This window comes from Bubalus bubalis, chromosome 5 (assembly GCF_019923935.1).
Source record: "Bubalus bubalis isolate 160015118507 breed Murrah chromosome 5, NDDB_SH_1, whole genome shotgun sequence".
NCBI lineage: Eukaryota > Metazoa > Chordata > Mammalia > Artiodactyla > Bovidae > Bubalus > Bubalus bubalis.
This window is the reverse complement of record NC_059161.1, coordinates 87,735,297-87,759,296: the sequence shown is the minus strand read 5'-3', so window position 1 is coordinate 87,759,296 and position 24,000 is coordinate 87,735,297. Positions and strand designations below refer to the sequence as shown.

Below are 24,000 nucleotides of genomic sequence, written 5' to 3'. Positions count from 1 at the left end.
CTCAATTGCTCAGTTGTGTCTGACTCTTTGCTGCCCCATGGACTGTAGCCTGCCAGGCTTCTCTGTCCATTGGATTTTATAGGCAAGAATACTGGAGTGGGTTGCCACTTCCTACTCCAGGGGATTGAACCCGCATCTCTTGCATCTCCTGCGTTGGCAGGTGGATTCTTTACCACTAGCATCACCTGGGAAGCCATATAGTTACTAGGATGTCAATTTATTAATGTATCCTGAGAAATATAACTTTCAAAGGAAAGAATATTGTAATATTTGGCCCACATATTCATTCCCTGTGGTGACCTAAGCCCAAACGAAAACTTTTCCCCACCCTGTACTCTTGCCTGGAGGATCCCATGGACGGAGGAGCCTGGTAGCCTGCAGTCCATGGGGTCACTAAGAGTCAGACACAACTGAACGACTTCACTTTTCACTTCCATGCACTGGAGAAGGAAATGGCAACCCACTCCAGTGTTCTTGCCTGGAGAATCCCAGGGACAGGGGTAACCCCAGTGGGCTGCCGTCCATGGGGTCACACAGAATCGGACATGACTGAAGTGACTTAGCAGCAAGACATGTCTAAATAAATAAATTAATTAAAAAAATGAAATGAGCTTAAATTGGAAAATTGCATCATCTACCTAGATCACTTCTCTCTTGTGCCATGCTGGCATTTATAGTCCTCTTTTTTCCTCCTTAAAAATCTATTAAAATTCACCTGTTTTTGCCAAACTTTGCTGATCATTTGATGCTGAATTTTATACCTAGGTCCTGGCTCAGGTCCTTAATCTTAATCTTAATTTTTACTTAATCTGAACTTCTAGGGACTTCTAGAGAAGTAGCTCAGGTGTCCAGATATTCAAAATTTACCCCAGATGATCCTGCGGGAAGACTCTCCCTGATCTGCTTTGAGGAAATGCTGGACTGGTCTACTGTTTTCAACACCCTAATAGAGTCAATGCACTGAAATGAGACTGGAGGGGGCAGGGCTGGGGTGAGGGCTTGGTGGAGAGGGAGGGACAACAAACCTCTCTCTGAAAAGGTATTTTACCCTGCAGGAAAGTGTGGTCTTTCTCATCACACTTTTTTTGGGGGGGAGGGGTGCAGATAGGTAAGAAGTAGATTTATTGAGAGAGAAACACACTCCACACTCTGTGGAGTATGGGCCATTTCAGAAGTCTCATCATCCTTGAATCCCCACTATGAAATTCTGAAGGATCTTTTCCCTACTTGCCTTGAGAACTAATGTTACAATGAACCAATGTTACTAATTTTGTCTTGGAGGAAAAGACAATCTGTCAATACTTGGCAGACTTACTCAGTAGTTTTAGAAGAGGAAAACTGAGAAGGAGAAATTTGGGGGTGGAGGTTGGGCAAGGGAAGGAATAACCACTCTTGACTGGATAGGTTAGGTCAGGAGCCAGGAAGGCAGTGTTATACAAGGTCAGCCATGGCTGGGGGGTGGGATTTTGACGAGTGACAGATGAAAGACAGCGGTACTTAGACACAGAGCCCTAACACTCTAGCGTGGTCTCTTTGGAGCTTAGACCAGAGGTCAGCTATGTTCTCTCCCTTGACTGGATTGTAAGGTGATTTCTCTGAGCTTCACAGGTATTCCATGTGGGTGCACGATGTTGCCTGTGTTGAAAGGTTGGTTTCTAGAACTTTGAGAGCATGGTCTAAAGCCACATCTTGTGATCTAACACAGAAATAATAACAGATAGGTCCCCTGGTCTGTAGCCTTCCAAGCTCCTCTGTGCATGGACTTCTCCAGGCAACAATATGGATGGGGGTGGCCATTCCCTTCTCCAGGGGATCTTTCCTAACCTAGGGATTGAACCTGGGTCTCCTGAGTTGCAGACAAATTCTTTAACGTCTGAGCCACCAGGGAAGCCAAACAGATAGGAAAGTGGCTTGAAATCTGTCCAAACTCCGTGGGAGGTTAAAGTTGGAAGTGAATGGTTTCACTGCCTCTTAGTTGGTCTTCTGAGACTGCAAGTTGTTTTGACATATATGTTGTGATTTATTAGAAGGACAGCCTTAAAGGAATAAAAAGACTATGAAGGCTATTGTAAGTATTTTAGCTTCTATTTTCAGTAAAATCAGGAGTCCCAGAAGGTTTTGAGTAGAAGAGTGTCATACTTATTTTGAAAGAAATTGGTTTGGCTATTGTGCTGAAAAAATTGTGGGGGAGCTGGGTGGGGAAGGAGGCGGGCGAAAGGCAAAGGTGAAAGCAGAAATGTGTTGAAAGCTCTTCCTGAAACTCTGACAAGAGATAGTGAGCTTTTGAACAGGGTGGAAGTAGATTGGTTTCCCTGGTGGCTCAGATGGTAAAGAATCTGCCTGCAATACTGGACACCTGGGTTCGATCCCTGGGTCAGGAAAATCCCCTGGAGAAGGGAATGGCAACCCACTCCTGTATTCTTGCCTAGAATCCCATGGACAGAGGAGCCTGGTGGGCCACAGCGTACAGGCCACCAAGAGTCAGGCATGACTGAGTGACTGATACACACATGTACAGACTGGTGTCAAGTGTTCTGATTCTGTATGTATTTTGAATGTAGATCAAATGACTGTTATAAATGCATGAAAGAGGGAGGAAGGAAAAAAGAGACGAGTCATGGGTGCAGTTTTTTCTGAACAATTAGAAGAATGGAGTAGACAGAAGATCGAGCCGAAACGTTATAGCATTTTAATGCCTGCTATAACAGCTAATGGCTAATCATTTTATAATTCTTTATAATGACAAGGGCATTTGTATATATTATTACATTATTTTCTCATCCAAGCAAACTTGAGATAGGCTTGGCATCATTATTATCCCTATTTTACAGAAAATGAAACCATGGCTCAGGGAAATTAAATTACTTGGCCTAAGATCTCACAGCTAGTTGGTGATGAGACTCGAATTTTTGTCCAAATCTGTTGGACCCAAATCCAGGTCACAGTCTGTCTGTTTGCCTTTCAATTTGCTGTTTATCCAATGTTTACTCAAACTAAAAGTACTTCTGTTTGCTTATTGTTTTCTCTTACTCCAACTTATGGAACCAGGCAACTGACAGCTAATGCCATTCTGGGGAGATGCACACAAAGGGAAAGGTGACAGAGAGGAATGCTTAACTGCATGACCTTGCTTCTCCAAGAAATTGACACACTTAGCCTTGCACACTTGTGACCTGGAAGCGAATTTCTTTTGCAAATTGCCAAGATACAGCAAGAGTTCAGTTAAAGGAGGAGGCATTGGGAGGTCACAGAGGTAGACCTGACATTAAGAACTAAAGTTAGAAGACCTAGTTCAAGTTTTAGCATTTTAGATGTCTGATCATGTTCCTTTCAAAAGGCTGATACAGAGCTTATTTAGAATGGGATTTTATCTTATTAAAATTAATAGTAACTAACAACTCATGACTGACATTGATCACAAATATTATTTTGCATCAGCCTCCACTAATCCTGCAAAGGAGGATGTCTTACTGATGAGAATTCTGAGACTGTTAGTAAATAGTAAACAGAACTGAGGACACGTTAAGTCCATTGCTCTTTGCAGAAAACTTGCCATATCTAGTCTTCTGAAAATCTTGGGCCAACCTTCCAGTTTATTTCTTTCATCTTCAAGAATTTTGGCTACAATTCATGAACGCTTGATCTATTGAACATTCTAAAATCAAAATGTTAGCGAGAAACTTGCTAAGCTTTATCCTTTCCCCTTCTTTGTCTCTCACCATCCTTTGTCCAGACACGATTTGTCACTTCAGTCGGGACCCGACAGCGGGCAAGGCGTGCTGGTGCTGAGCTGTTTGCCTGGCTCAAACAAGTGCACGTTTCTCAGCACTCCGAATGTCTGTCTGGATGCTCGGCGTGTCCTCCCTCAACAGCAGTGTTGGCAAAACTGACTTAAAAAATTAATCACAGTGATCCTTGGAGGCCAACCTGGGGTATAATGCATAATCTTGAAAGAGGACCATTTCCCACATTCCCAGATGCTATTCCGTGCAGCGTGCCTATCCGTTGGCAGAACAAATTTTTACCATATTGTCTACAGATGGATGATGCTAGCGGTGGCTACAAGCCCTTGGCCAGGAGTTCTGGGTCAGAAGTGTGTCAGCCTGATCTCTGGAGAATGCTGAGGGAGACAATGCTGTATGCCATCTCTTACTCCTTGATGCTAGTGAGCGATTGCGTGAGCATCTCATATTCTCTAGTTAAGAAAAGTGAGACGTCATCTGGGACCATCGTAAATTACTCTTTCTAGGAAAGAACTGGATGGGAGAAAGATTTTCAAGTCCGATCCCAATATCCTAAAATCATTTGAATCCAAGTGCCTTTATGACCTTGGCCCGCCAGCTGCTCTGTTCAGCTCCTCCAGAATCCCATCCATTTATGACTTTCAAGCCACCTGTCACCATGGTAATCAGGAGAGAGGCTGCGGCGAGGGGGCGAATTAGATGTGAATGTCTCTGTCATTGGAAGCTGATGCAATTACATGTTGAGAAAGTAGAAGATACAAACCAAAGAGAATCAGTGTGCTGGAGCAGGAAGCCTCTGGAAAGGGAGCTAGGAAGTAGGTTCCAATTTAATTCACCAGGGCTTTTGTGTGGATTAAATGCCACTATGTATGTTCCATGTCCAGTTACAGTCATAGAATGGATGCTCAATCTTTCCCTTTCCTCCTTGTTCATGAATTACTTGTGGTGTTGAGCACATCAGCAACACTGTGTAACCACATCTCCAGGGGAAGAATTGCTAACAATGGAAAGAGTACACATTTGGACACTATGTTGGGTATTTAACACAAACACTCTCATTTCATCCTCAAAACGCTTATGTTTAGGCATTATCATCACAAGAGACAAAGGAGACATCCAAGGCTCTGACAATTTTAAAAATTTGTTCAAGGTCATGCAAAATTTGAATTGACAAGAGTTGGACTCCAATTGATATTGTGGGCTCCAATATCAAGGTCAATGAGAGAAGTGGAAATAATGCTTCTCAAGTTTTTCCTCGTGGAAGAAGAACATGAACACAAGAAGTCACTTTGCATTTTCTGTTTTTTCTTTAAAATCCGTTTGGACTTATTTGCATTCTACCCCACCACGTGTGTGCGATTGTTTTATTGTAAAATGAATACGTTATAGTTGTGTTTAATTTCTGCTTCTGTGTATCCCCTTTATGTGCTAGTTCCTAGACAATGTGCACATCCAGAGATGTGGTAATAATAAACTTTAGCAGGTGGTCTCTATGGTCCCCTTCTGATTTTAATGATTTAGAGCTTTAACTAATTTCACCGGTTATCCGGCAGTTAGCATTGTAGAGGTGAACAGTTCTCAGTGTTACTTGGAAACGTAATGCCATCTTAATGCAAGGACAGTTGCTTCAGGAGTTGTTCATGGGGCAGTCTCCCTCAGCTGTTGGAAGGGACCAGCTGTTAGGACTGATGACTACCTTCTCCTGAGTCTGTGTATCTCCTGTAGTCAACCATCAGACAGTTCTAGGCAGCCCAGATGAGATGTGCGGACAGCTTTGATTGGGGGAACGTGGCATCACCCAGCTCTGAAAGACCACAGTGCCTTTCAGGCGACCCTTTTGCACAGCTGCAGGTCTTACCATTCAGGAAACCCTTTTCCCTCTTACCCTTCAGTCCTAGGAGTTATGGCCACTTCCCACTGTTACTTCTCCCTATGAATTCCTAGTTAGTTGCCTCGTCCGGCTCTTACCTTGATAAATATTTCCTTTGGTAACAGCTTTTCAATTCCCTTTTGCATCACTCACCTGTTACTTGCTGTAATCCTCACTTATTCTCTTTCCTGAGCTCTACCCCTATGGTCCAGTACTATCTGAATGTATTGACTGTCACTTCACAGGAGTCTCAACTTCCCAAACAGAACTCATCAGAAACCTGCCGCTCTTGATGCATTGCCTGACTCAACAGAGACGCTAGTTTATATTAGGTACCACCCCAGACACTGAGATATTACCCATTTCTCTCCATCTCACATCACCCTGACCATTACTAATTTATATAAACTCTCCTTCCTAAGGTTTCCCAAATTTACCACTTCTTCACCATCTTTACAGTTCTGTTCTCATTATTTGTCAACATTGCCTTCTAATGGCTCCAGCTGCCCCCAACTCTCCTTCCCTATTTCTTTTCCATTGTTTTCGTCTTCTCACAATTGTACATTATAGAGACAAAAACTGTCTTTACCAAGTACTCTATAAAACCTTTAATGGCTTATTATCACCATAAAGATAAAGTTTAAACTTCTTAACAAAGCATGTAATTTGTTTTTCTTCCTTCCTTCCTTAAAAAAAAAAAAATATATATATATATATATTTCTTTGGCTGTATTGTGCCAGTTGTGGTGGGAGGGACCTTGGTTGGTCATGCAGGCTCTTGTGTGCAGCGGGTGGTTTCTCTGGTTGTGGCTCGTGAGCCCAGGAGCTGCGGCCCTCAGGCCTAGATGCCCTGTGCCATGTGGGGTCCTAATTCCCTGACCAGGGATCGAACCCACATTCCCTGCATTGCAAGGTGGATGCTTAACCACAGGACCACCAAGGAGATCTCCTTTTTCTTCCTTTTCTTTTTTTTTAAACTTCTTAACCTTTTTCCTGGTACTTCCTCATAAGCACTCTATATTGAGTGCTACAAAGTCCTCCCATGTTTATCATAGATGGTTGAACTTCACACTCATGCATTTGAACATCTATTGCCTTTGCCAAGGGGAATCTCTGCATGGTAGTCCTTCAAGTCCTACCTCCAGCATAACCCTCTCTAGGCCACCTGCCCAGATAACCACAACCCCCGTAACTTGTTTGGGAGCACCTCAAGGGTTCCATTGGCCTCTGTTCTGCAGGTGATGGCATGTGCCAGGGCAAGGTGCTCTGTTCTGCTGGAGGAAATACCATCACTTTCATAGTGATACGTAATCTCGCAACACCCCTTAGAATTAAAAAAAATCATAAGTTTTAGGTGTGTGCATGCCAAGTCACTTCAGTCATGTCCAACTCTTTGTGACTCTGTGCACTTTAGCCTACCAGGCCCTTTTGTCCGTGGGATTCTCCAGGCAAGAATTCTGTAGTGGGTTGTCATGCCGTCCTCCAGGGGATCTTCCCAAGCCAGGGATCGAACCCACATCTCTGACTGAATTGTTTCTCAACACAGTTAAGGGCCACTCCATCCTGACCCAAAACCCTAGAGCTATTCTGTATTCTTCTTTCTTTAAAGTCCAGCACCCATCCATCAGCGAAGCTTGATGAGTCTACTTTATAAACATACACAAAGTATGACCGCTTCTCATGACCTCCATTGCCACCACCATGGCCTCAAAGTCACAATTATTTTGTCTGTTTATTGCAATAGTTTCTTACTAGCCTCCCTGTTTCTAACTTTACTTCCTAACAATTTATTCCAGGGCTTCCAGATTGCTTCTCTTAAAATCAACCAGATGTTTCTCTTTTACTCAAAATCTTCAGTATAAAAGCCAACTTCCTTATACCGACTTCCAGAACTTTTATGAGTTGACGCTGGGCTTGCTGAGATCAGCTCTGACTGCCCTACTTAAGGCTTAGTCCCTTTCAGCCACACTAGACTTGCTGCTGCTGCTGCTAAATCTCTTCAGTCGTGTCCGATTCTGTGCGACCCCATAGACGGCAGCCCACCAGGCTCCCCCATCCCTGGGATTCTCCAGGCAAGAACACTGGAGTGGGTCGCCCTTTCAGTTCCTAACTTTTCCAGACTTAGCCCTTCCTCATGCTCTTTGCTTTAATTATTTTCTCTGCCTGCCATATTCTGTCCCCAGATATATTCGTGGTTTGCTTCTCTATTTCCTTCAAGTCTTTGTTCAGACATTACCTAAAAGTAAAATCTTTCCTGATAAACGTATTTAAAATTACTCCCCTTTCCAGAATTTATGTCTCCTTTACCTACTTTATTTTTCTCCACAGCACTTATCATTTCATAATGTATACTAAACTTTCCTTTTTAATTTTTGTCTTTTCCATCAACACTCATATTCATACACATAATAAAAAGTAAGGTCCATATAAACTTAATTTTAGTTTTGTTCATTGCTGGATTCCCTCAAATCTAGAAAATTGTCCTGGCACATACATAGCAGACACCCAGGAAGTATTTGTTATTTGAATAAATAATATACAAAGGTAAATTTCAATTTTTTTCTATTTATCAGAAAGCTTCTTGAAAATTACTCTAAATTACATTCAGAAGCGAAAATCATGTTTTGGTGACAAAAGAAGGCTTGGGATCATTTCATATGTAGTTTAGATATTGAATATAATTTAAAGGTAGGCTGAAATGACACTGGAGCTTCCCAGGTGGCTCAGTCATAAAGAATCTGCCTGCAATGTAGGAGATGTGGGTTAGATCCCTGGGTTGAGATGATCTCTTGGAGAAGAAAGTGGCAACCCCCTCCAGTATTCTTGCCCGGAGAATCCTATAGACAGAGGAGCCTGGTGGTCTACCGTCCATGGGGTCGCAAAGAGTTGACACTATACAGTATGGCAAAAACACCTTGCTTTCATGATCTAATGTTAGAAAATATATCTGGAGTTTAAAAAAACCAAATTGCCTAAGTGAGAGAGGAGAGTGAAAAATTTGACTTAAAGCTCAACATTCAGAAAACAAAGATCATGGCATCTGGTCCCATCAGTTCATGGCAAATAGATGGGGAAACAGTGGAAACAGTGGCAGACTTTATTTTTGGCGGCTCCAAAATCACAGCAGCCATGAAATTAAAAGACACTTACTCCTTGGAAGAAAAGTTATGACCAACCTAGACAGCATGTTCAAAAGCAGAGACATTACTTTGCCAACAAAGGTCCATCTAGTCAAGGCTATGGTTTTTCCAGTAGTCATGTATGGATGTGCGAGTTGGATTATAAAGAAAGCTGAGTGCCGAAGAACTGATGCTTTTGAACTGTAGTGCTGGAGAAGACTCTTGAGAGTCCCTTGGACTGCAAGGAGATCCAGCCAGTCCATCCTAAAAGAAATCAAGCCTGAATGTTCATTGGAGGGACTGATGCTGAAGCTGAAACTTCAATATTTTGGCCACCTGATGTGAAGAGCTGACTCATTGGAAAAGACCCTGATGCTAGGAAATATTGAAGGCAGGAGGAGAAGGGGACGACAGAGGATGAGATGGCTGGATGGCATCACTGACTTGATGGACGTGAGTCTGAGTGAACTCCAGGAGTTGGTGATGGACAGGGAGGCCTGGCGTGCTGCAGTCCATGGGGTCACCAAGAGTCGGACACGACTGAGTGATTGATCTGAACTGAACTGAACTGATAATGTTCATGATTTGTTTCTAAATTAAGCCAGACATGTTTAAATCAATATTAAGTTGAAAAATAATCAAAAGAAACTCAGTGCTTAATAGTGTTTAGTAGTCTAAACAAAGGTATACTGAAGCCACACGAGTCTCATTCTTAGCTGTGAGCCCTCCCTAGCCTTTCTCAGTGTTCATGCCATTCTTGTGACCTCCCAACACTAGAGTAAGGTTTTCTCCCAAAATGAGTATGGCTTTTCGCACCCTCTGGACTTGCCCCACATCCCATCATGGGAGAATTGTGAAACTTTTCACCAGAAAGTTGCCTCCCTGGCCCTTCCTGCCTTTGTAGCTATCCCTCTTGATGTCTGTTACTCTGGCTTTGATTCCAGTTCATGAGCTGTTCTGTAAGGCCCCAGAAGGCTTACTCTGTCTCCTGTCCAGCCCGTTTTAGTTAAACTATGTCATGGTGAGGCTGCCAGGGCTTTTTGTTTGAATTCCGTGACTCTCTACCTGGCCTACCTTTGGGTGAAGTCCAGATAGTAGTGTCCTCTGCATTGGTTGTTTCCTGTGAAAAAGCTTCAGTTATGCATGACGAATAAATTCTAGAGATCTGCTATACAAAAATGTTGCCTACAGTTAACAATACTGTAATGAACACTTAAAATACTTTTAAGAGGGTAGGTTTCATGGTGTTATTGCCACAATAACAAAAAGAGAGAAATTAAAATGGATGCTTACACTGGCATAAAGGCTGTAGAGTAACTTTGAAAATCTTGGAAATGTTGACCTTAAATCAGTTGTTGCAGCTTATAGAAGAAAGAAGATCTATAAAAAGAGGCTTAAGTGACTAGAGGAGGCTTCAGAACTGAAGAAGGTGTTTGACCAGAGTTATACACAATGTAATTTGTATATTTCTAAATCCTTTCTTTTTTTTTTCTCCCCAGTTTTAAATATGGCATGCCTTGGTTATATTCTCTGCATTTTTGTTATTATTGAGTATTATTTATTTATTTTATATTAATTACTAACCATAGGTGATTTACTAATTTAGTCTTCCATTTCATCAAATTTGATTGTAAATATCAATATCAATTTCTTTCTTGAATTTATTATAGTTCTGGTATTTGCTACAGCAAACAATTGTATCATGTAAAATCATGTACACAGATCATGTACACACGTGATCACGGGTGATTAGGATCCTTCTGAGTTCTGAATGGTTGAATTTTGTTGTGTTGTTAGAAAAAGATGCATATATGTTCAGGAATAAAAGTAGAATAACCAGTTTTACAAAGATGCATGATTACTCAATAGACTCAATGGACATGAGTTTGAGTAAACTCTGGGAATTGGTGATGGACAGGGAGGCCTGGTGTGCTGCAGTCCATGGGGTCGCAAGAGTCAGATACGACTGAGCGACTGGACTGAACTGAATGATTACATGTATTTTAGATTTTATATAGTATTCTGTGAGATCTAGACATTTAGCACTGCCATTACTACAATGACTAGTACTACTCTTAAAGCACCTAGCATTGAAGCAACATACACTGCGTGCCCAGCACTGCATACTTCATGTACTTCATCTCATTTAATCCTCCCAAGGAGCTCTAATTACTAAACTAATGCTACTTCCCTGAACACTCTATGCATTTTCTTGTCTCCGTGGACAGGCTGTTTCCTGTGCCTGACTGTTTTCCTTGCTTGTATCTATCTGGTTAGCAGGTACTGACTCTTTAAAATTCTATTTGGAAATCTCTTAGGGAAGTGTTCCGAGATACTGCTTTCACCTACATTCTTCCCCTTTGCTTCCTTTTCATCAAGCACACTTTACTGTATTTTTGACAATTAAAAGATCATTGTTTATATCTTTAAGTTTTCCTACTTCTTTAGCAGATCTTATGATGCTCATGAACAACCCATGACAAGAAAATGCTTGCTCAAAGTCATATAGCTCATCTAGTTATTTTTCCTTTTGCCTTTTCATATCATTACATTGACTTTTATTTTTATTCTATTTTGTATGATTTGATTTATTTACTTATTTTTGGTTGTGCTGGGTCTTCATTGCTGCACCCTTTTCTCTAGCTGCAGCGAGTAGGAGTAACTCTCCAGTTGCGGTGCACAGGTTTCCCATGGTGATGGCGCCTCTTGTTGCAGAGCATGCGCTCTGGGGCACTCAGGCTTCAGTAGTTGCTGCACGTGTGCTCCGTAGCTGTGGCTCCCTGGCTCTAGGGCACAGGCTCAGTAGCTGTGGTGCGCAAGCTCAGTTGCTCCACTGCACGTGGAAACTTCCCAGATCAAGGATTGAACCCATGAGTCCTGCATTGGTAAGCAGCTTCTTTACCACTGAGCCACCAGGAAAGCTTTAATAATCTTCTTAATCTTAATCTTTTAATATTTCATCTTTTGATTATTTTAGATTCTATAGGTTAATGAATCTGCTGATAGTAGATTTCTTTCTTTCTTCTAAGTATTAATATCTGTTTCTGCTGCTGCATCATTTCAGGCGTGTCTGACTCTGTGTGACCCCACGAACTGCAGCCCGCCAGGCTCCTCTGTCCATGGGATTCTCCAGGCAAGAGTACTAGAGGGGGTTGCCATTTCCTCCTCCAGGGGATCTTCTCAACCCAGGGATCCAACCCAGGTCTCCTGCACTGCAGGAAGATTCTTTACTTCTGAGCCACCAGGGAAGCCCAGTAATATCTACTTTCTTTTTCTTGACTTAGAGTTTTATCTAGAACATCAAATACCATATTAAATACTAGTGATTTAGAATGGGTCTGTGTTCTGGTTTGCCAGAACAGTGCAGGTATAAATGGTTGTCCCAAGAAAGGCCACTTTCTCACTATAACAAATGCTTGCACTTTATTTAATTTTCAGAAAATGTGCTGAGAAAAACTGAAAACTTTCATTTTCAGTTTAGAATTGTGGATATATGGAATACATCTTTCATTCCTGATTTAATGGGAATTCTTCTGATATTTTTCTGTTAGTATTATGTTTGCCATAGGTTTATAATAGAAATTTTTCATCTTACAAAAATTTCCTTTTATTTTTAGTTGTTGTTTTATTTTAATCAGAAATTGTTTACTTGATCAAATGTTTCTATCTTATGTACTAGATAATTACGTTTTAATGTAGCAAGCTATAATAGATTTCCTAATATTGAGCAACATTTAAAATCCTAGTGTAAACTGTACTTAGTCATGAAGTATTATTAGTTTATTAAATTTCAAAATTTGATGTATGAATAGTTTATATGGGATTCTAAAATTGATGTTTATGGGAATAGTTTATAACTTTATGTCCTTGCTTGTCTGATTTGTGTACCAAAGTTATAAAAGCCTCATAAAATGAGCTACAGATATTTCCATGTATCCATATTCTATATCATGATGAAACTAAAATGTTTAAGCATATTACACTTAGAGTTAAATATTTTTAAATTCCTTTTCGTGATATTCTATCATTATTGGTTTATCTGCATTTTCTACTTGTTTTTGTTTCAATTTGATAATTTATATTTTCCTAGAATATTATTTCATCTATATTTTAAATTTTATCAATTGAAAACAAAGTTTTACCTAGTGTGTTCTTTTGCATATCTTCTCTAATGTTTAGCTATGTCTCTTTTCTCACAATAGTAATTGTGCTTTCTTTTTTACTAGATTAAGCTTGACAGATGTTCGTCAATGTGTTGGTCTTTACAAGTTAAAAGACTTTGGTTTTAATGATCACTTAAAATTTTTTGTTAGATGTTTGTTTTCTTGTATTAATTTCAATTTATTCAATTTTTTTGTATTTTCTTTGTTTTTTTATTGATTATTTTTCAACTTCTTCAACTGAATGTCTAGTTAATTTATTTTTAGCTAATTTTTTAATGTATACATTTAGAGTAAAACATTTTCTTTAGAGTACTGTGTGCAGGGTTTTCAATAACTTCATTTCTAGGTAAGATATAGTTAAGTTTTTCTCTTTAACCAAAAGTGCTCTTGGAAGAGAGATCCCAAGTTTTTTTGGGGGGTATCGCTGTTTTTTTTTAATTCAAAATTTTATGACTTTTAGTTGGTGAATGTCGTCTACATGATTTTTGCCTTTTGGAATGTGTTAAGGTCTTTTTTGTGGTCAAATTCAAGGTTAATGTTTATGAATGTTTCATGAAACATTCATGAAAACAATGTCTATTTTCTTTTTAATAGATATAAAGCTCTAAATAAATTTGATTATTCATTGTTTTGTTACTTGATTCCTTTAAATTTTGTTTTATTTTTTTGACTTCTTGATGTATTTGTGTTTTAAATATATTAACGAGGTTCTTTGTGACTGTGGAATTTGTATGTGTGTGTGTATGTTTCTATTAGTCTTTACTTTGTATATTTTAAAGCCATATTTTAAAGCACATATTGGTTCATGCACTATATGTTGTTCACCAATTTAAAATTGGCCATTTTAATACATTTTAATTTGTGTTACTTCTTGCCAGACGTCAATATTCCTACACCTACTTTTGTTTATCTTGCACTTACCTTCCCCCGTGTTTTGCATATACCAGAGCTAGGTTAACTGGTAGTGTTGCTTCAGCAAATAATATCACTGAGTAACACAACTGCATTATTTCTTAGAGCCTCTCAGTTTCCTTTAATTTATTCAGACTTTTTATCTATTTATTAGCCTAGTCATTCTTACTTGCATTTTTCTTGGATTCCTGACCACCACTTTATCAGTTAGAAATGGTTATATCTCAGCCTTCTCTAATTTCTTAAAATTAAATTTTGGGGTTTTTGTTACTATGCAAAGTATAAGGAAGTGTCCTTGTTCTCATAGTGACTGAATAGAACTAGTCAGGATAGTCCCCTGATTTTTTTGTTGATTGTCCTGGATTGTTAGAGTGGGTATTTGTAATCCCAGAATAAGCCCTTTTCTCTGTGTATACATTTAGAGTGTTTCATGCCTCCTTGAAGAGCGGGGTGAATGTAGCAGGACTAGTGATATGACTTGAGCTCTTTAGAGAGAGAAAGTGCATGACAGAAAGTACCCCAGCATACAGGTAAGTGAAAGGTGGAAATCATGGCTTTGAACATGCTGGAGTAGGATCACATCAGTATGGTACATGCATTAGATGTGGCCACGTAATTTTGATTACTTAGGTAATTTAGAAAACATGTGATAAGAGTTTCCAAAAAAAGTTCTGGATAATACTCTCATAGCCTTTTACTGCTCTTGGAATACAGTTCACTGGCTACTTAACATCTACTACTGCTACTGTTTCATGTATAGCTTCATCTGAGGCTGGCAGAGTTAAGGAAACCATCCAACATGTTGATTGAAAAAGAAAAAGAAAATCTTCTGTTTGACTACTGGGAGTAAGTTAAAGTGCTGGTCGAGCTCTGAGAAATCAGAAGACAGGAGGAAAGTGGATAATAAAATGAAGAAAGGCATTCCATGATTCAGTAGAATGGCTCTGAAAGTGATGATAGACTCTACGTTTTCTTCTCTGAAATCCTTAAGAGAGCATCATGGAAATTGCAATTAATTTTCAAGATTGAAAGAAAAAGTTGTCTACAAATTATAAATTTTATATCATAACATTTTTGAAATTCATTCTATGAAGTTCTACTCTGAGGAAACTACTCATAAAAAAATAAAAGTAAAAATACTTCCAAGGTTAACGCATATTAGCATATTTAAAGAAGAGTGGCAAATTCTGAGGTAAAGGCAGCCATTAAACTTGGAGTTATTATGATTTCCAAACATTTAAAACTCTAAAAACTATTACCACTTAGCAGTTCAGAAAAGCCAATTTATATATTAAATTATAATTTTCATGGACATGTAATTCATAAATTTATTATATAATATCTATCCTGTTACAGAAACATGCTAGTTATGTAAGGCTTTGCTTTATGTCAATGAGACAAAATACAAGTTATATATAAATAAACCAAATGTGTCTGATCTATATACCATATATTTGTATAAATGTTCATACAAAAAGACTGACATGTCATGACAAAAATAAGTGTGTTTGGTCTGGAGTTAAAGCTAATTTAAAATATTTATTCTTGTGGAGGTTCCGCTAAGTTTTCCCATAATACTTTTTGTTTAGGTGTCTAAACATGGCCAGGAAACCTGAGTCTGAAGTTCTCTTCTTAAAACTTATCTATTGAAATTATTCTTAAAAAATAATGTAGTAACTGATTTCATATTTCAAAATACTTTGAGAAAAAAAAATGAAGTTACTGTGTTTTTAAGGGGACAATTTCATTAATATAATCTTATTTACCTACCTGTCTGGGGCTTCCCTAGTGGCTCAGCAATAAAGAATCTGCCTGCAGTGGAGGAGCAGTGGGAGATACCAGTTCGAACCCTCAATCAGGAAGATTCCCTGGAGAAGGGCGTGGCACCTCACTTCAGTATTCTTGCCTGGAGAATCCCATGGACAGAAGAGCCTGACAGGCTAAGGTGCATAGAGTTACAATGAGCTGGACATGAATGAAGTGACTTAGCACGCACCTACCTATCTAGCTAGCTACCATAAAAAAGTAAATGTTTGAGAACTGTTAATTTTTACAAACTGATCATTTACATACTATACCCCAAAACTGGCTAGCATTCAGCATAGACTATAAACAGAAGAAAAACATTCTTTCTGTGGTGCTTAAGATCACTTTACTAAGTCATCCTATATGGACAGTTCCAACCTCCATAGGCTTTCCCCTGCAATGATATATGCCTTATGTTGGACAAGAATTTGTTACCACTCCACAAGTAATATTGGACGTAATATATCTAAGCTGACTGCTGGATATTAACTATATAAAAAATACTATGTTACCATTGATAGCTATCACCTATTAAGTATTTACCACATACCAGGAATGCTGGAAATGAAATAAATCTCACAGGTTATTGTTACTCATGTCTGCATTTAAATAAAAATGAACTGAGTTTTATAGATGTCAAGATTATTCATCCAAGATCATATGGGACAGGGCAATAGAGAGTGACTTTTAATCCTATTTATCCTGTTTCTACTGCATCATCTGGTTTTACCTGACCTCCTGTGATTCTATGGAGTCTTACAAAACTCTTTTGATCTTTAGGAGATAATTTTCTGTATGTAGTCCAGGTATTCCATATTAACCTTAAGTTCACATAAACATATGCCCATTTGGATTACTTAGAAGAGACTGAATTAGACAATCTGACAAAAAAAGGTTTTCTTTTGTAAGTTCAGACATACTTTGTATCCACTTATATATGTTTAAGAATAAATGTGTATATACATATTAAATGTGTACAAATAATATAGGGGAGTATAAAGAAGATATATTTAAAAAATTTACATTGTTTTTCTTTTCCATACATCATTCATCTAGTCTACATTATGCTTTTAGGTTTTAGCTAATTTGTGTTCAGGGAGTGTAAATTTGCTTAAGAATCTATCAAAGCAAAAAGTGAGTTAATAAGTAATTTTTTCCAGAAAAATTATATAGATATGCCCATACATACACACATAAGCACACACATACAAAACTATAGAGATAGATTCAAAAGTAAAATATCTATGTTGATGTGTGTAAGTCTGTATACATACACAGACACATATATGTATATATACACACACAAATAATCTATATTATTTTTGTGATCTTCTATCAACACAGAGAACTGTGGAATTACACCTATAATTTGTATTGGTATTTTCAGACACACACAAGACTTATTCCCTACATGCTTCCTTGTTTTAATATAAGTATTTATTTATGTCTTGAAAGGTATTTGCAGGTGCCTTTGGGGACAGCATGTCTGGTTGTTTTGTGCTTAGTTTACATTTATGTTTTAATCTATTGTCCACAGGCTGCTTTGTAAACCCCATAACTCGAACATACAGATTGTTCAGAATTTAAGGTGAATTAATAGTATGGCTCTTTGGGTCACAGAAAACACTATTAAGACAACAATCTAAACATTTAAGGGGAAGAATCTTAAAGTCATATCATAGTTTCTTTTTTAATATTTTTCAAAAAGTAACTGACTTCACAAATACCAGCTCTAACATGAGTTAGACAACTGAGAAACAGGCAAGTATATTTTAAAGTACTAAAATAAAACACATTTATACAAGTACAAAGCAAAACAATGCTGATAGAAATGTTAAACTTTATGAAAAAATCATTTGCAATTCACATCAAAATAATTTAACATTCTCTATCATTTTAATAGCACAAGCTGCAACAACAGAAAAAAATAAAAGAAAAACATACACGCACACCATCTTAAAACCAAATTAGTTAAAGTGCAGAAAAAATAAGTACAAGCACTTGTAGCCCACACAAATCTTTTAGGATTGGCACCATCTCTCTAAAACATCTATATTCTATATAGATTTCTAATTACAACACCACCAGCAGCTGCCATTGAATTCTAGAAATACACACAATATACATAGTATATTTGTTCACATTGGGAAGATCAGTGAAATTCAGCCAACTATTTCATACATGCCTCATTCTTCAACAGATAGTAGAGCATCTCTCAGGCTTCAGGCCCTCTTTAAAGTGAATTCCAACTTATCTTTCGGTTTTCACTGATCTGTATATTTTTCACAGTATAAAATTGTAAATGGTAACTATAGAGATTCTGACAGCTTGAGGGTTATTAATAAGCTGTGGCTAAATGTGAACTCAGGTAATAACCTTTGAAGTCTCCGAAACACATACATTTTGCTGGGAGACTAGCACAGGAAAAATTTTTTTTTCAAGAGTTTTATTCCTGGTTTGGAAGTCACAGAATTGCACAGAATTATACAATTCATTGACAGTCAGAAATAGTTCCTAGTCTTTCTGATCACATGCTGGTAACAGCAGAAACTTGGGAAAGACTGTTACTAACAAGGATTAGCACATTCAGGGGTCTGCTTTTTTCTCTTTGCTTCAGTCAAATCTCACATGTTCTCCTTTCCACACTCCCTTTCTGTTCCCCACCCCTAACCCAGAGAGGTGGTTCTGCTTCTTTGCGGCGCAGACACGGTCTTCTCAGGCGGTCCCCACCGCTTCCCACAATAGAGAATGGGTGGACTGCTCAGATAGTCCGTACAACTTGATCGAACCAGGTCTTCTCTTTTTAATCCTGGGACCAAACTGTCCTTTAGGGTCGCATTTCTGAAGCTCAGCATTTCACTGTACTTTCCCCTTCCTTTGAGTCATGCTGGTCCCACCTGAATTATCACTGGGCACCAGGAACAGATTGTTTTCTAGGAAATTCAATGAAAATAGGTACTCAAATGAATTGTGAAGTTCATATCCTAGCCCTAGAATGAATATTCAGTTCTCTTTTGTACTGTAGATTTAACTTGGAACCTGGTATTAGAATTGGCAAAGAGACAGAGTTAGTATCATTCCAAAATAAAAGATCCCAAGAATGCATTACCAATAATATTATATATTATACAATGTACTGAATGAAGTGGCAAAGGGTTATATAAATACACAGAAAAATACCTCTTGTTCTCCTCTAATTAGATAAATTATTTTTCTTATGTTGACTATTAATTCACATAGAATTATATGATGGCAATTTATTCACATTAAATTTTAATTTCTAATGAATTTTCTCATATGGTAGTATACTTTTAAAGGAAATATGTTACTAAAAAAATAGAAAAGGAATTTGATCATGGAGAAAGTTTTAAAAATGTTTTCCTGTTGGTCAACACAGTGAAACTTGCATTTGAGAATACAGTGGAAACCAACATAACGGTTCTTTGAAACAAATTTAAAAACTTAGATAGAGCATACTTAGGAAGGTTTCCACGCCTAAGAAATCAAGACAGGAACCCCCAGGTGAATGCCACCCCTTTGATGAGAATCCAGGGATATTGATATTTACTTCAAAATATTTACATTTGTTTTTCAAGTAGACGCAGACATTTGCTTTCAATGAAACCACAAAACTTAGCTAATTGACTGTTTCAAGAGTCTCATAATATTTGGGATCAAGGGGCTCCAATGATGCTATTTTCAAATTTGCATGGGAGGTTTGATTTTTTAAAAATTTCTATTTTAGTAAATTAATGTTAGCTTTTAATGTTTTATATTGGGAGATTTGATTTAATATAATTTAATATGAGAATAGTTATCAGGAAAGGTAAAACAGTGTATTATAACGTTTAAAAGTAGAGAATGATAAATTATGGTAATAGATACATTTTCATTTCTCAATTCCTTCTTTTAAGTAGATGTGAAATAAAAAATACCAAATAAGGATATTGAGCAAAAGGAAAAAGGTTTTTATTTATGTTTCTCTCTGCTAAAAATATACTTCTGCCTTACAGCAAATCTTTCTCATAAGGCTATCTTTAGTATAAGGCTGGGTCAACTGGACTTTAAATTTATAGGATACCTCCTCCTTTTATTACTATCCTTATTTAAAAATCAAAAACATTTGGCACCTGAGGATAGCTGTAATGGGAGGAAGAAAGAAATGACAGTGGATGCAGGTCTTGAGCTGAATTCTATCTATAGGAGCCTATCAAAGCACAGATATGTCTATTAGAACTTTAAATCTCTTTTCTGCAGTTTTTAAAAAGTGACAGTATGAAGTGCACAAAATTATATTCATAATTATTTTAAAAAGGAAAATATTAATAATTGCTTTGCCTCTTTTTGGAATGGCTAAGAAAGATTGTGTGGTTTGTATCTGTTAAGGTTCCTTTGTTTTAGTTTCTGTATTGCTTTGAAAAATCTACATGTGTCATAGTTCATAGCTGCCCTGTTTAAGCAGCCAAGAAAAGTTAAAATCACTGCTCACTGGCATAGCTAAATCTCTGCTAAGCCGACTTGACAGTTTAAAGTCTCCAGTGTATTAAGATCGTGTTAATTTTTTGAACAGTCCCTCCAATCACGACAGTGTCTTCATTGGGTCTACGGACCATTCTTCCAGTGGTGGGACTTGAAAAGAACAGAGGAGCTCTTTGTGCATCAGGTTCTCAAAAGAAATGAATGAAGAAGCCCAAATGCATATTTTAAATATTTTAGCTGGCAATGCATTCATAATGAGTGGCCACATTTCATGAAAGAGATAGCCAAGCTGGAGCTCAAGAATTATTATTATTAGAAAGAGAATTTCCAGCTACACAACGCACCCCAGTGAGGGAATTACAAAACAGTATTCCAGAAAATATTTTTTGCTACTCCAGTATTGATTGGCAACATGGTGAAATAGTCAAGAAATCTCCACTGGTTTTCTTGGTTAATGGAGGTGAACTGAAATAACTAGGTGGAATCCAGGATGCAGGCTTTTGGAAGAGGAGGTCACAACCAAATTGGAAAGTGTCTGATAAAAGCCCTACATACATCAGCGTGGCCCTCCTCACAAGGTTGCGTGTTACCCATGGGACACACTCATATCAACGCCTCAGCAAATACTGGGCCCAAGTCTGCTTTCCAAGGTCTTTAAAGGAAAGAAAAAGGGAAAAAAAAAAAAAAAGAGGAAGAGAAAGGTTGATGTTTTGGTCCCAGATTTTGAGTTTGTTAGAAAATGTACATTCATGTTTGGTGAATCAAAGAATCTTCTGGGAAAAGAATTAAAGTAAACAAACAAAAAAAATTTTTTTTTACAGTAGCTTATTAACTATGTCTTTTCAACCCTCCGTTTTGCTGTTTCACACTCCTTGTTTCCCTAGAGCAAAGCACTTGGGATGTAACTGGTTCAACAGACTCCTCGTGAGCCCTCAAAAGTAGAAGCGGTGTTTCTTAAAAGCCCATATTTTCTAAGGCCACTAGAAGAAAATCTGCCGAAAGATTTGTGGTTGGTGTCTTCGTCGGTGGATGGTAGATAGCACTCTTGATCTCTTGTTTCCACTGTAGGTGTACGCGATGTCTTCCACCTCGGGGTCTTAAGCAGGCGCCCAGGCCTGTCCTTGCTGTCTGTGGGGACACCGGAGGGTCTCGGCTCCTTGGGGCGGGGGGGGGACCCCAGGGTGGTTTCCAAGGACATTCACAAGGACGAAGAGCTCTGGGTGTAATCTCTGATGATAAGCGTGTCGTACTTGGGAGACGACGGGATACACAGGGCCGACTCGGACACGGGCGAGTTGGGGGTGGTGCTCCCAGAGTCCACCGAGTCCCTGAAGGGGGACGGCGGTGTGAGCGCCACCAGCTCCTCCAGGTCCGCCTTGCCTGCCGCAGCCTCGGGCCCGGCCGCCGCCGCCGAGGGGGAAGGCTCCCTGGCTGCGCCCTCCGCCGGCGGGGCCGCGCCGCCCGGGCCCTCGGCGGCTGGCGGCGGCTGGATCTCCGCGAACGTGGTCATCACGGCGGCGGGCAGCTGCATCTCCGTGGGGATCAGGTAGGCTGAGCAGAGCGCGGCGCCCGCGCCGGGCGCCCCCGGGGAGGCCAGCATCATGGAGTTGAGCTCGCTGATGTTGGCCGTGAAGCGGGTCACCACGCTGCTGATCTGCTCCAGCAGCGAGCCCTGCGACGAGCTGCTGCGCGCCGCGGGCTCTGAGCGCAGCGAGCGCGCGTCCTCGTCGTCGGGGCGGCCGCCCGCTTGCCGGCTCAGCGTGCTGATGGGCGACGGCGCGCGCGGCACGGCGAGGCGCTCCTCGGCCTCGGCCGCAGCGGGGAGCGCCTTGGGGCCGGTGTCCGGGGGCTCGGGCCCGCCGCCGCCCGCGCCCCCCGCGCCGCGACCTTCCGTGCTCTTGGGGAAGGGCTTGATGACGGCCGTCTGGTTGGGGTTCTCCTTCTTGTTGATGTGCACCGACAACCTCTGCCACAGGTGCTGCCCGCGGCTGCTCTTCTCGTTCTGTGCCCAAGTGACCGACTTGCCGTTGGAGCTGCGGAAAGAAGGTAGACGAGAGGTGACTGCGCGCTCCTCCGTGGTGGTGGTGGGGAGGTGGGGCTGGGGGGCTGTGGGACTCGGACTGGGGACAGGAGGCATCCAAGGACACCAGGGGAAGAGATCTGGGAACGGGCTTTTTGCTGCCTTTGAGTTCAAGGCTGCTTTCTTGTCTCTGGCCTTCCGTTCGTTCATCATTACCGCGAAAGGATGTCGAAGGGGATACTAGGAAGGTTAAAGGGGTTGTTCATGGGAACCCTGGAGGACGAAATGGACCGAGGAGCCTGGCTGGCTGCAGACCACCGGCTTGGAAAACCCATCCAAGAGGACTTGGCGACTAAACAATAATGTCAGTTCCGCCTACCCGGGAGTGCGGCAGCTGGTTAAGTTGCAAACCTAGAAGCAAGGGCTTGCGGTATTGTGGTTGTATGTAGACGTGCCCAGTACACAGCACGGGTTTCCTAAAGTTGGGAGCCTCTGAAAGGAAACGGTAGAACTAGGAGCACCCCTCAACCTGATCATCAGAGGGGACCGTAGAGGTAGGAGTTGGGGGTCACCAGGAAGGAGATAGTGGTTCCAATTCAGTTTTTATTCTGCAGGCCAGTGGTTGGTGCATTTAACTAGGGTTTACTGTAAGAACTCCTGACTTGGAACACAATTTTACTTAGTCTGACTTACGGGGTGGAAAATACAAATTCAGTGAACACATACATTGATTTATAATTAGAACTTTTTTACCTCCTAGAAACTTTCCTCACACATTTATTTTTAGGCCTAAAAGTCGAATAACAATTCTGCCAGGGAGCATTGCAGTATTATTGCCCTTGGCACCTGGCACACTACATTCAAGTTAGGGTCCTGATGAGTAGTGCCTGATTGACATGGTTTCTTAGAGCCTTTCTCCCGCCTTTCTTTCCCAAGTAGTCCTTTCTGGTCTCCCCTCTGGGAACTGAAATCTCCTCTGGTGAAGAAAGCCTCTAATGAATTGATGCTTCAGCCTTACAGACAGATAGCCTGTACCCTCCTTCCCTCTAAAAAAATGAGACAACTGCTTCTCAGAACACAATCAAGAAGTTCACCTATGTTCAGAGGATGTGGCCTGACCTTCAGGGAGGTGATATGGAGAGATCCTGGTGTGATTTACCCCCAGGAAGGAATGTGAGAGCTCTGTAACTAGGGGGTCTGTTATGTCCAGACAGCTCTGTTCTAGGTGCTGTGGACCAAGAGAGAGCCCTGCTGCTGCTGCTGCTAAGTCGCTTCAGTCGTGTCCGACTCTGTGCGACCCCATAGACGGCAGCCCACCAGGCTCCCCCGTCCCTGGGATTCTCTAGGCAAGAACACTGGAGTGGGTTGCCATTTCCTTCTCCAATGCATGAAAGCGAAAGTAAATTGAAGTCTCTCAGTTGTGTCCGACTCAGTGACCCCATGGACTGCAGCCCACCAGGCTCCTCCGTCCATGGCATTTTCCAGGCAAGAGTGCTGGAGTGGGGTGCAATTGCCTTCTCCGAGAGAGGGCACTAGGCGGTGTCTAAACAAAGGCTTTAGCCACTCAATTTGATTATCTCAGCTGGTGGTTATTAAACTTAATAGCATATAGGACTCACCTGTGGTATTTGTCATATACCCAGGTGGGACCCCAGAGATTCTGATTGTCTAGGTTGGGGTCTATGGATCCATGCATTTGACAAGCACTCTGCTTCCCTAAAGTGATTCTGCAGTCGGTGTTTCACAGACTAAGAAACTCTAACAAGAAGGTATCCTTTTTCTCTGGGTTCCTGTTGTTCCTTTGACCTCCTAGCTGGCAGACTGACCGGCCTTTGCCAGGCAAGGGACGGAATTGTGTTTGGAGCCCACCTGCCTTGGGACTGCCGAC

At 40.3% G+C, this 24,000-nt stretch overlaps 1 protein-coding gene and 1 long non-coding RNA gene across 4 annotated transcripts in view; one reads left to right on the top strand and one right to left on the bottom strand.

Moving 5' to 3' along the window:
* Positions 1-17,028: 17,028 nt before the first annotated feature.
* GRM5 (glutamate metabotropic receptor 5) overlaps positions 17,029-24,000 on the bottom strand; it is a 661,611-nt gene continuing 654,639 nt past the window's right edge. For all 3 annotated transcript variants that reach the window (XM_025286183.3, XM_025286182.3, XM_025286184.3), the window contains exon 10: positions 17,029-22,125. In XM_025286183.3, coding sequence (XP_025141968.1) covers positions 21,291-22,125 — 835 coding nt within the window. In that variant the 3' untranslated portion in view covers positions 17,029-21,290. The remainder of the gene's footprint in view (positions 22,126-24,000) is intronic.
* LOC112585137 overlaps positions 21,574-24,000 on the top strand; it is a 30,483-nt gene continuing 28,056 nt past the window's right edge. The window contains exons 1-2 of the long non-coding RNA XR_003109543.3: positions 21,574-21,638; positions 22,068-22,138. This is a non-coding gene — a long non-coding RNA (uncharacterized LOC112585137). The remainder of the gene's footprint in view (positions 21,639-22,067; positions 22,139-24,000) is intronic.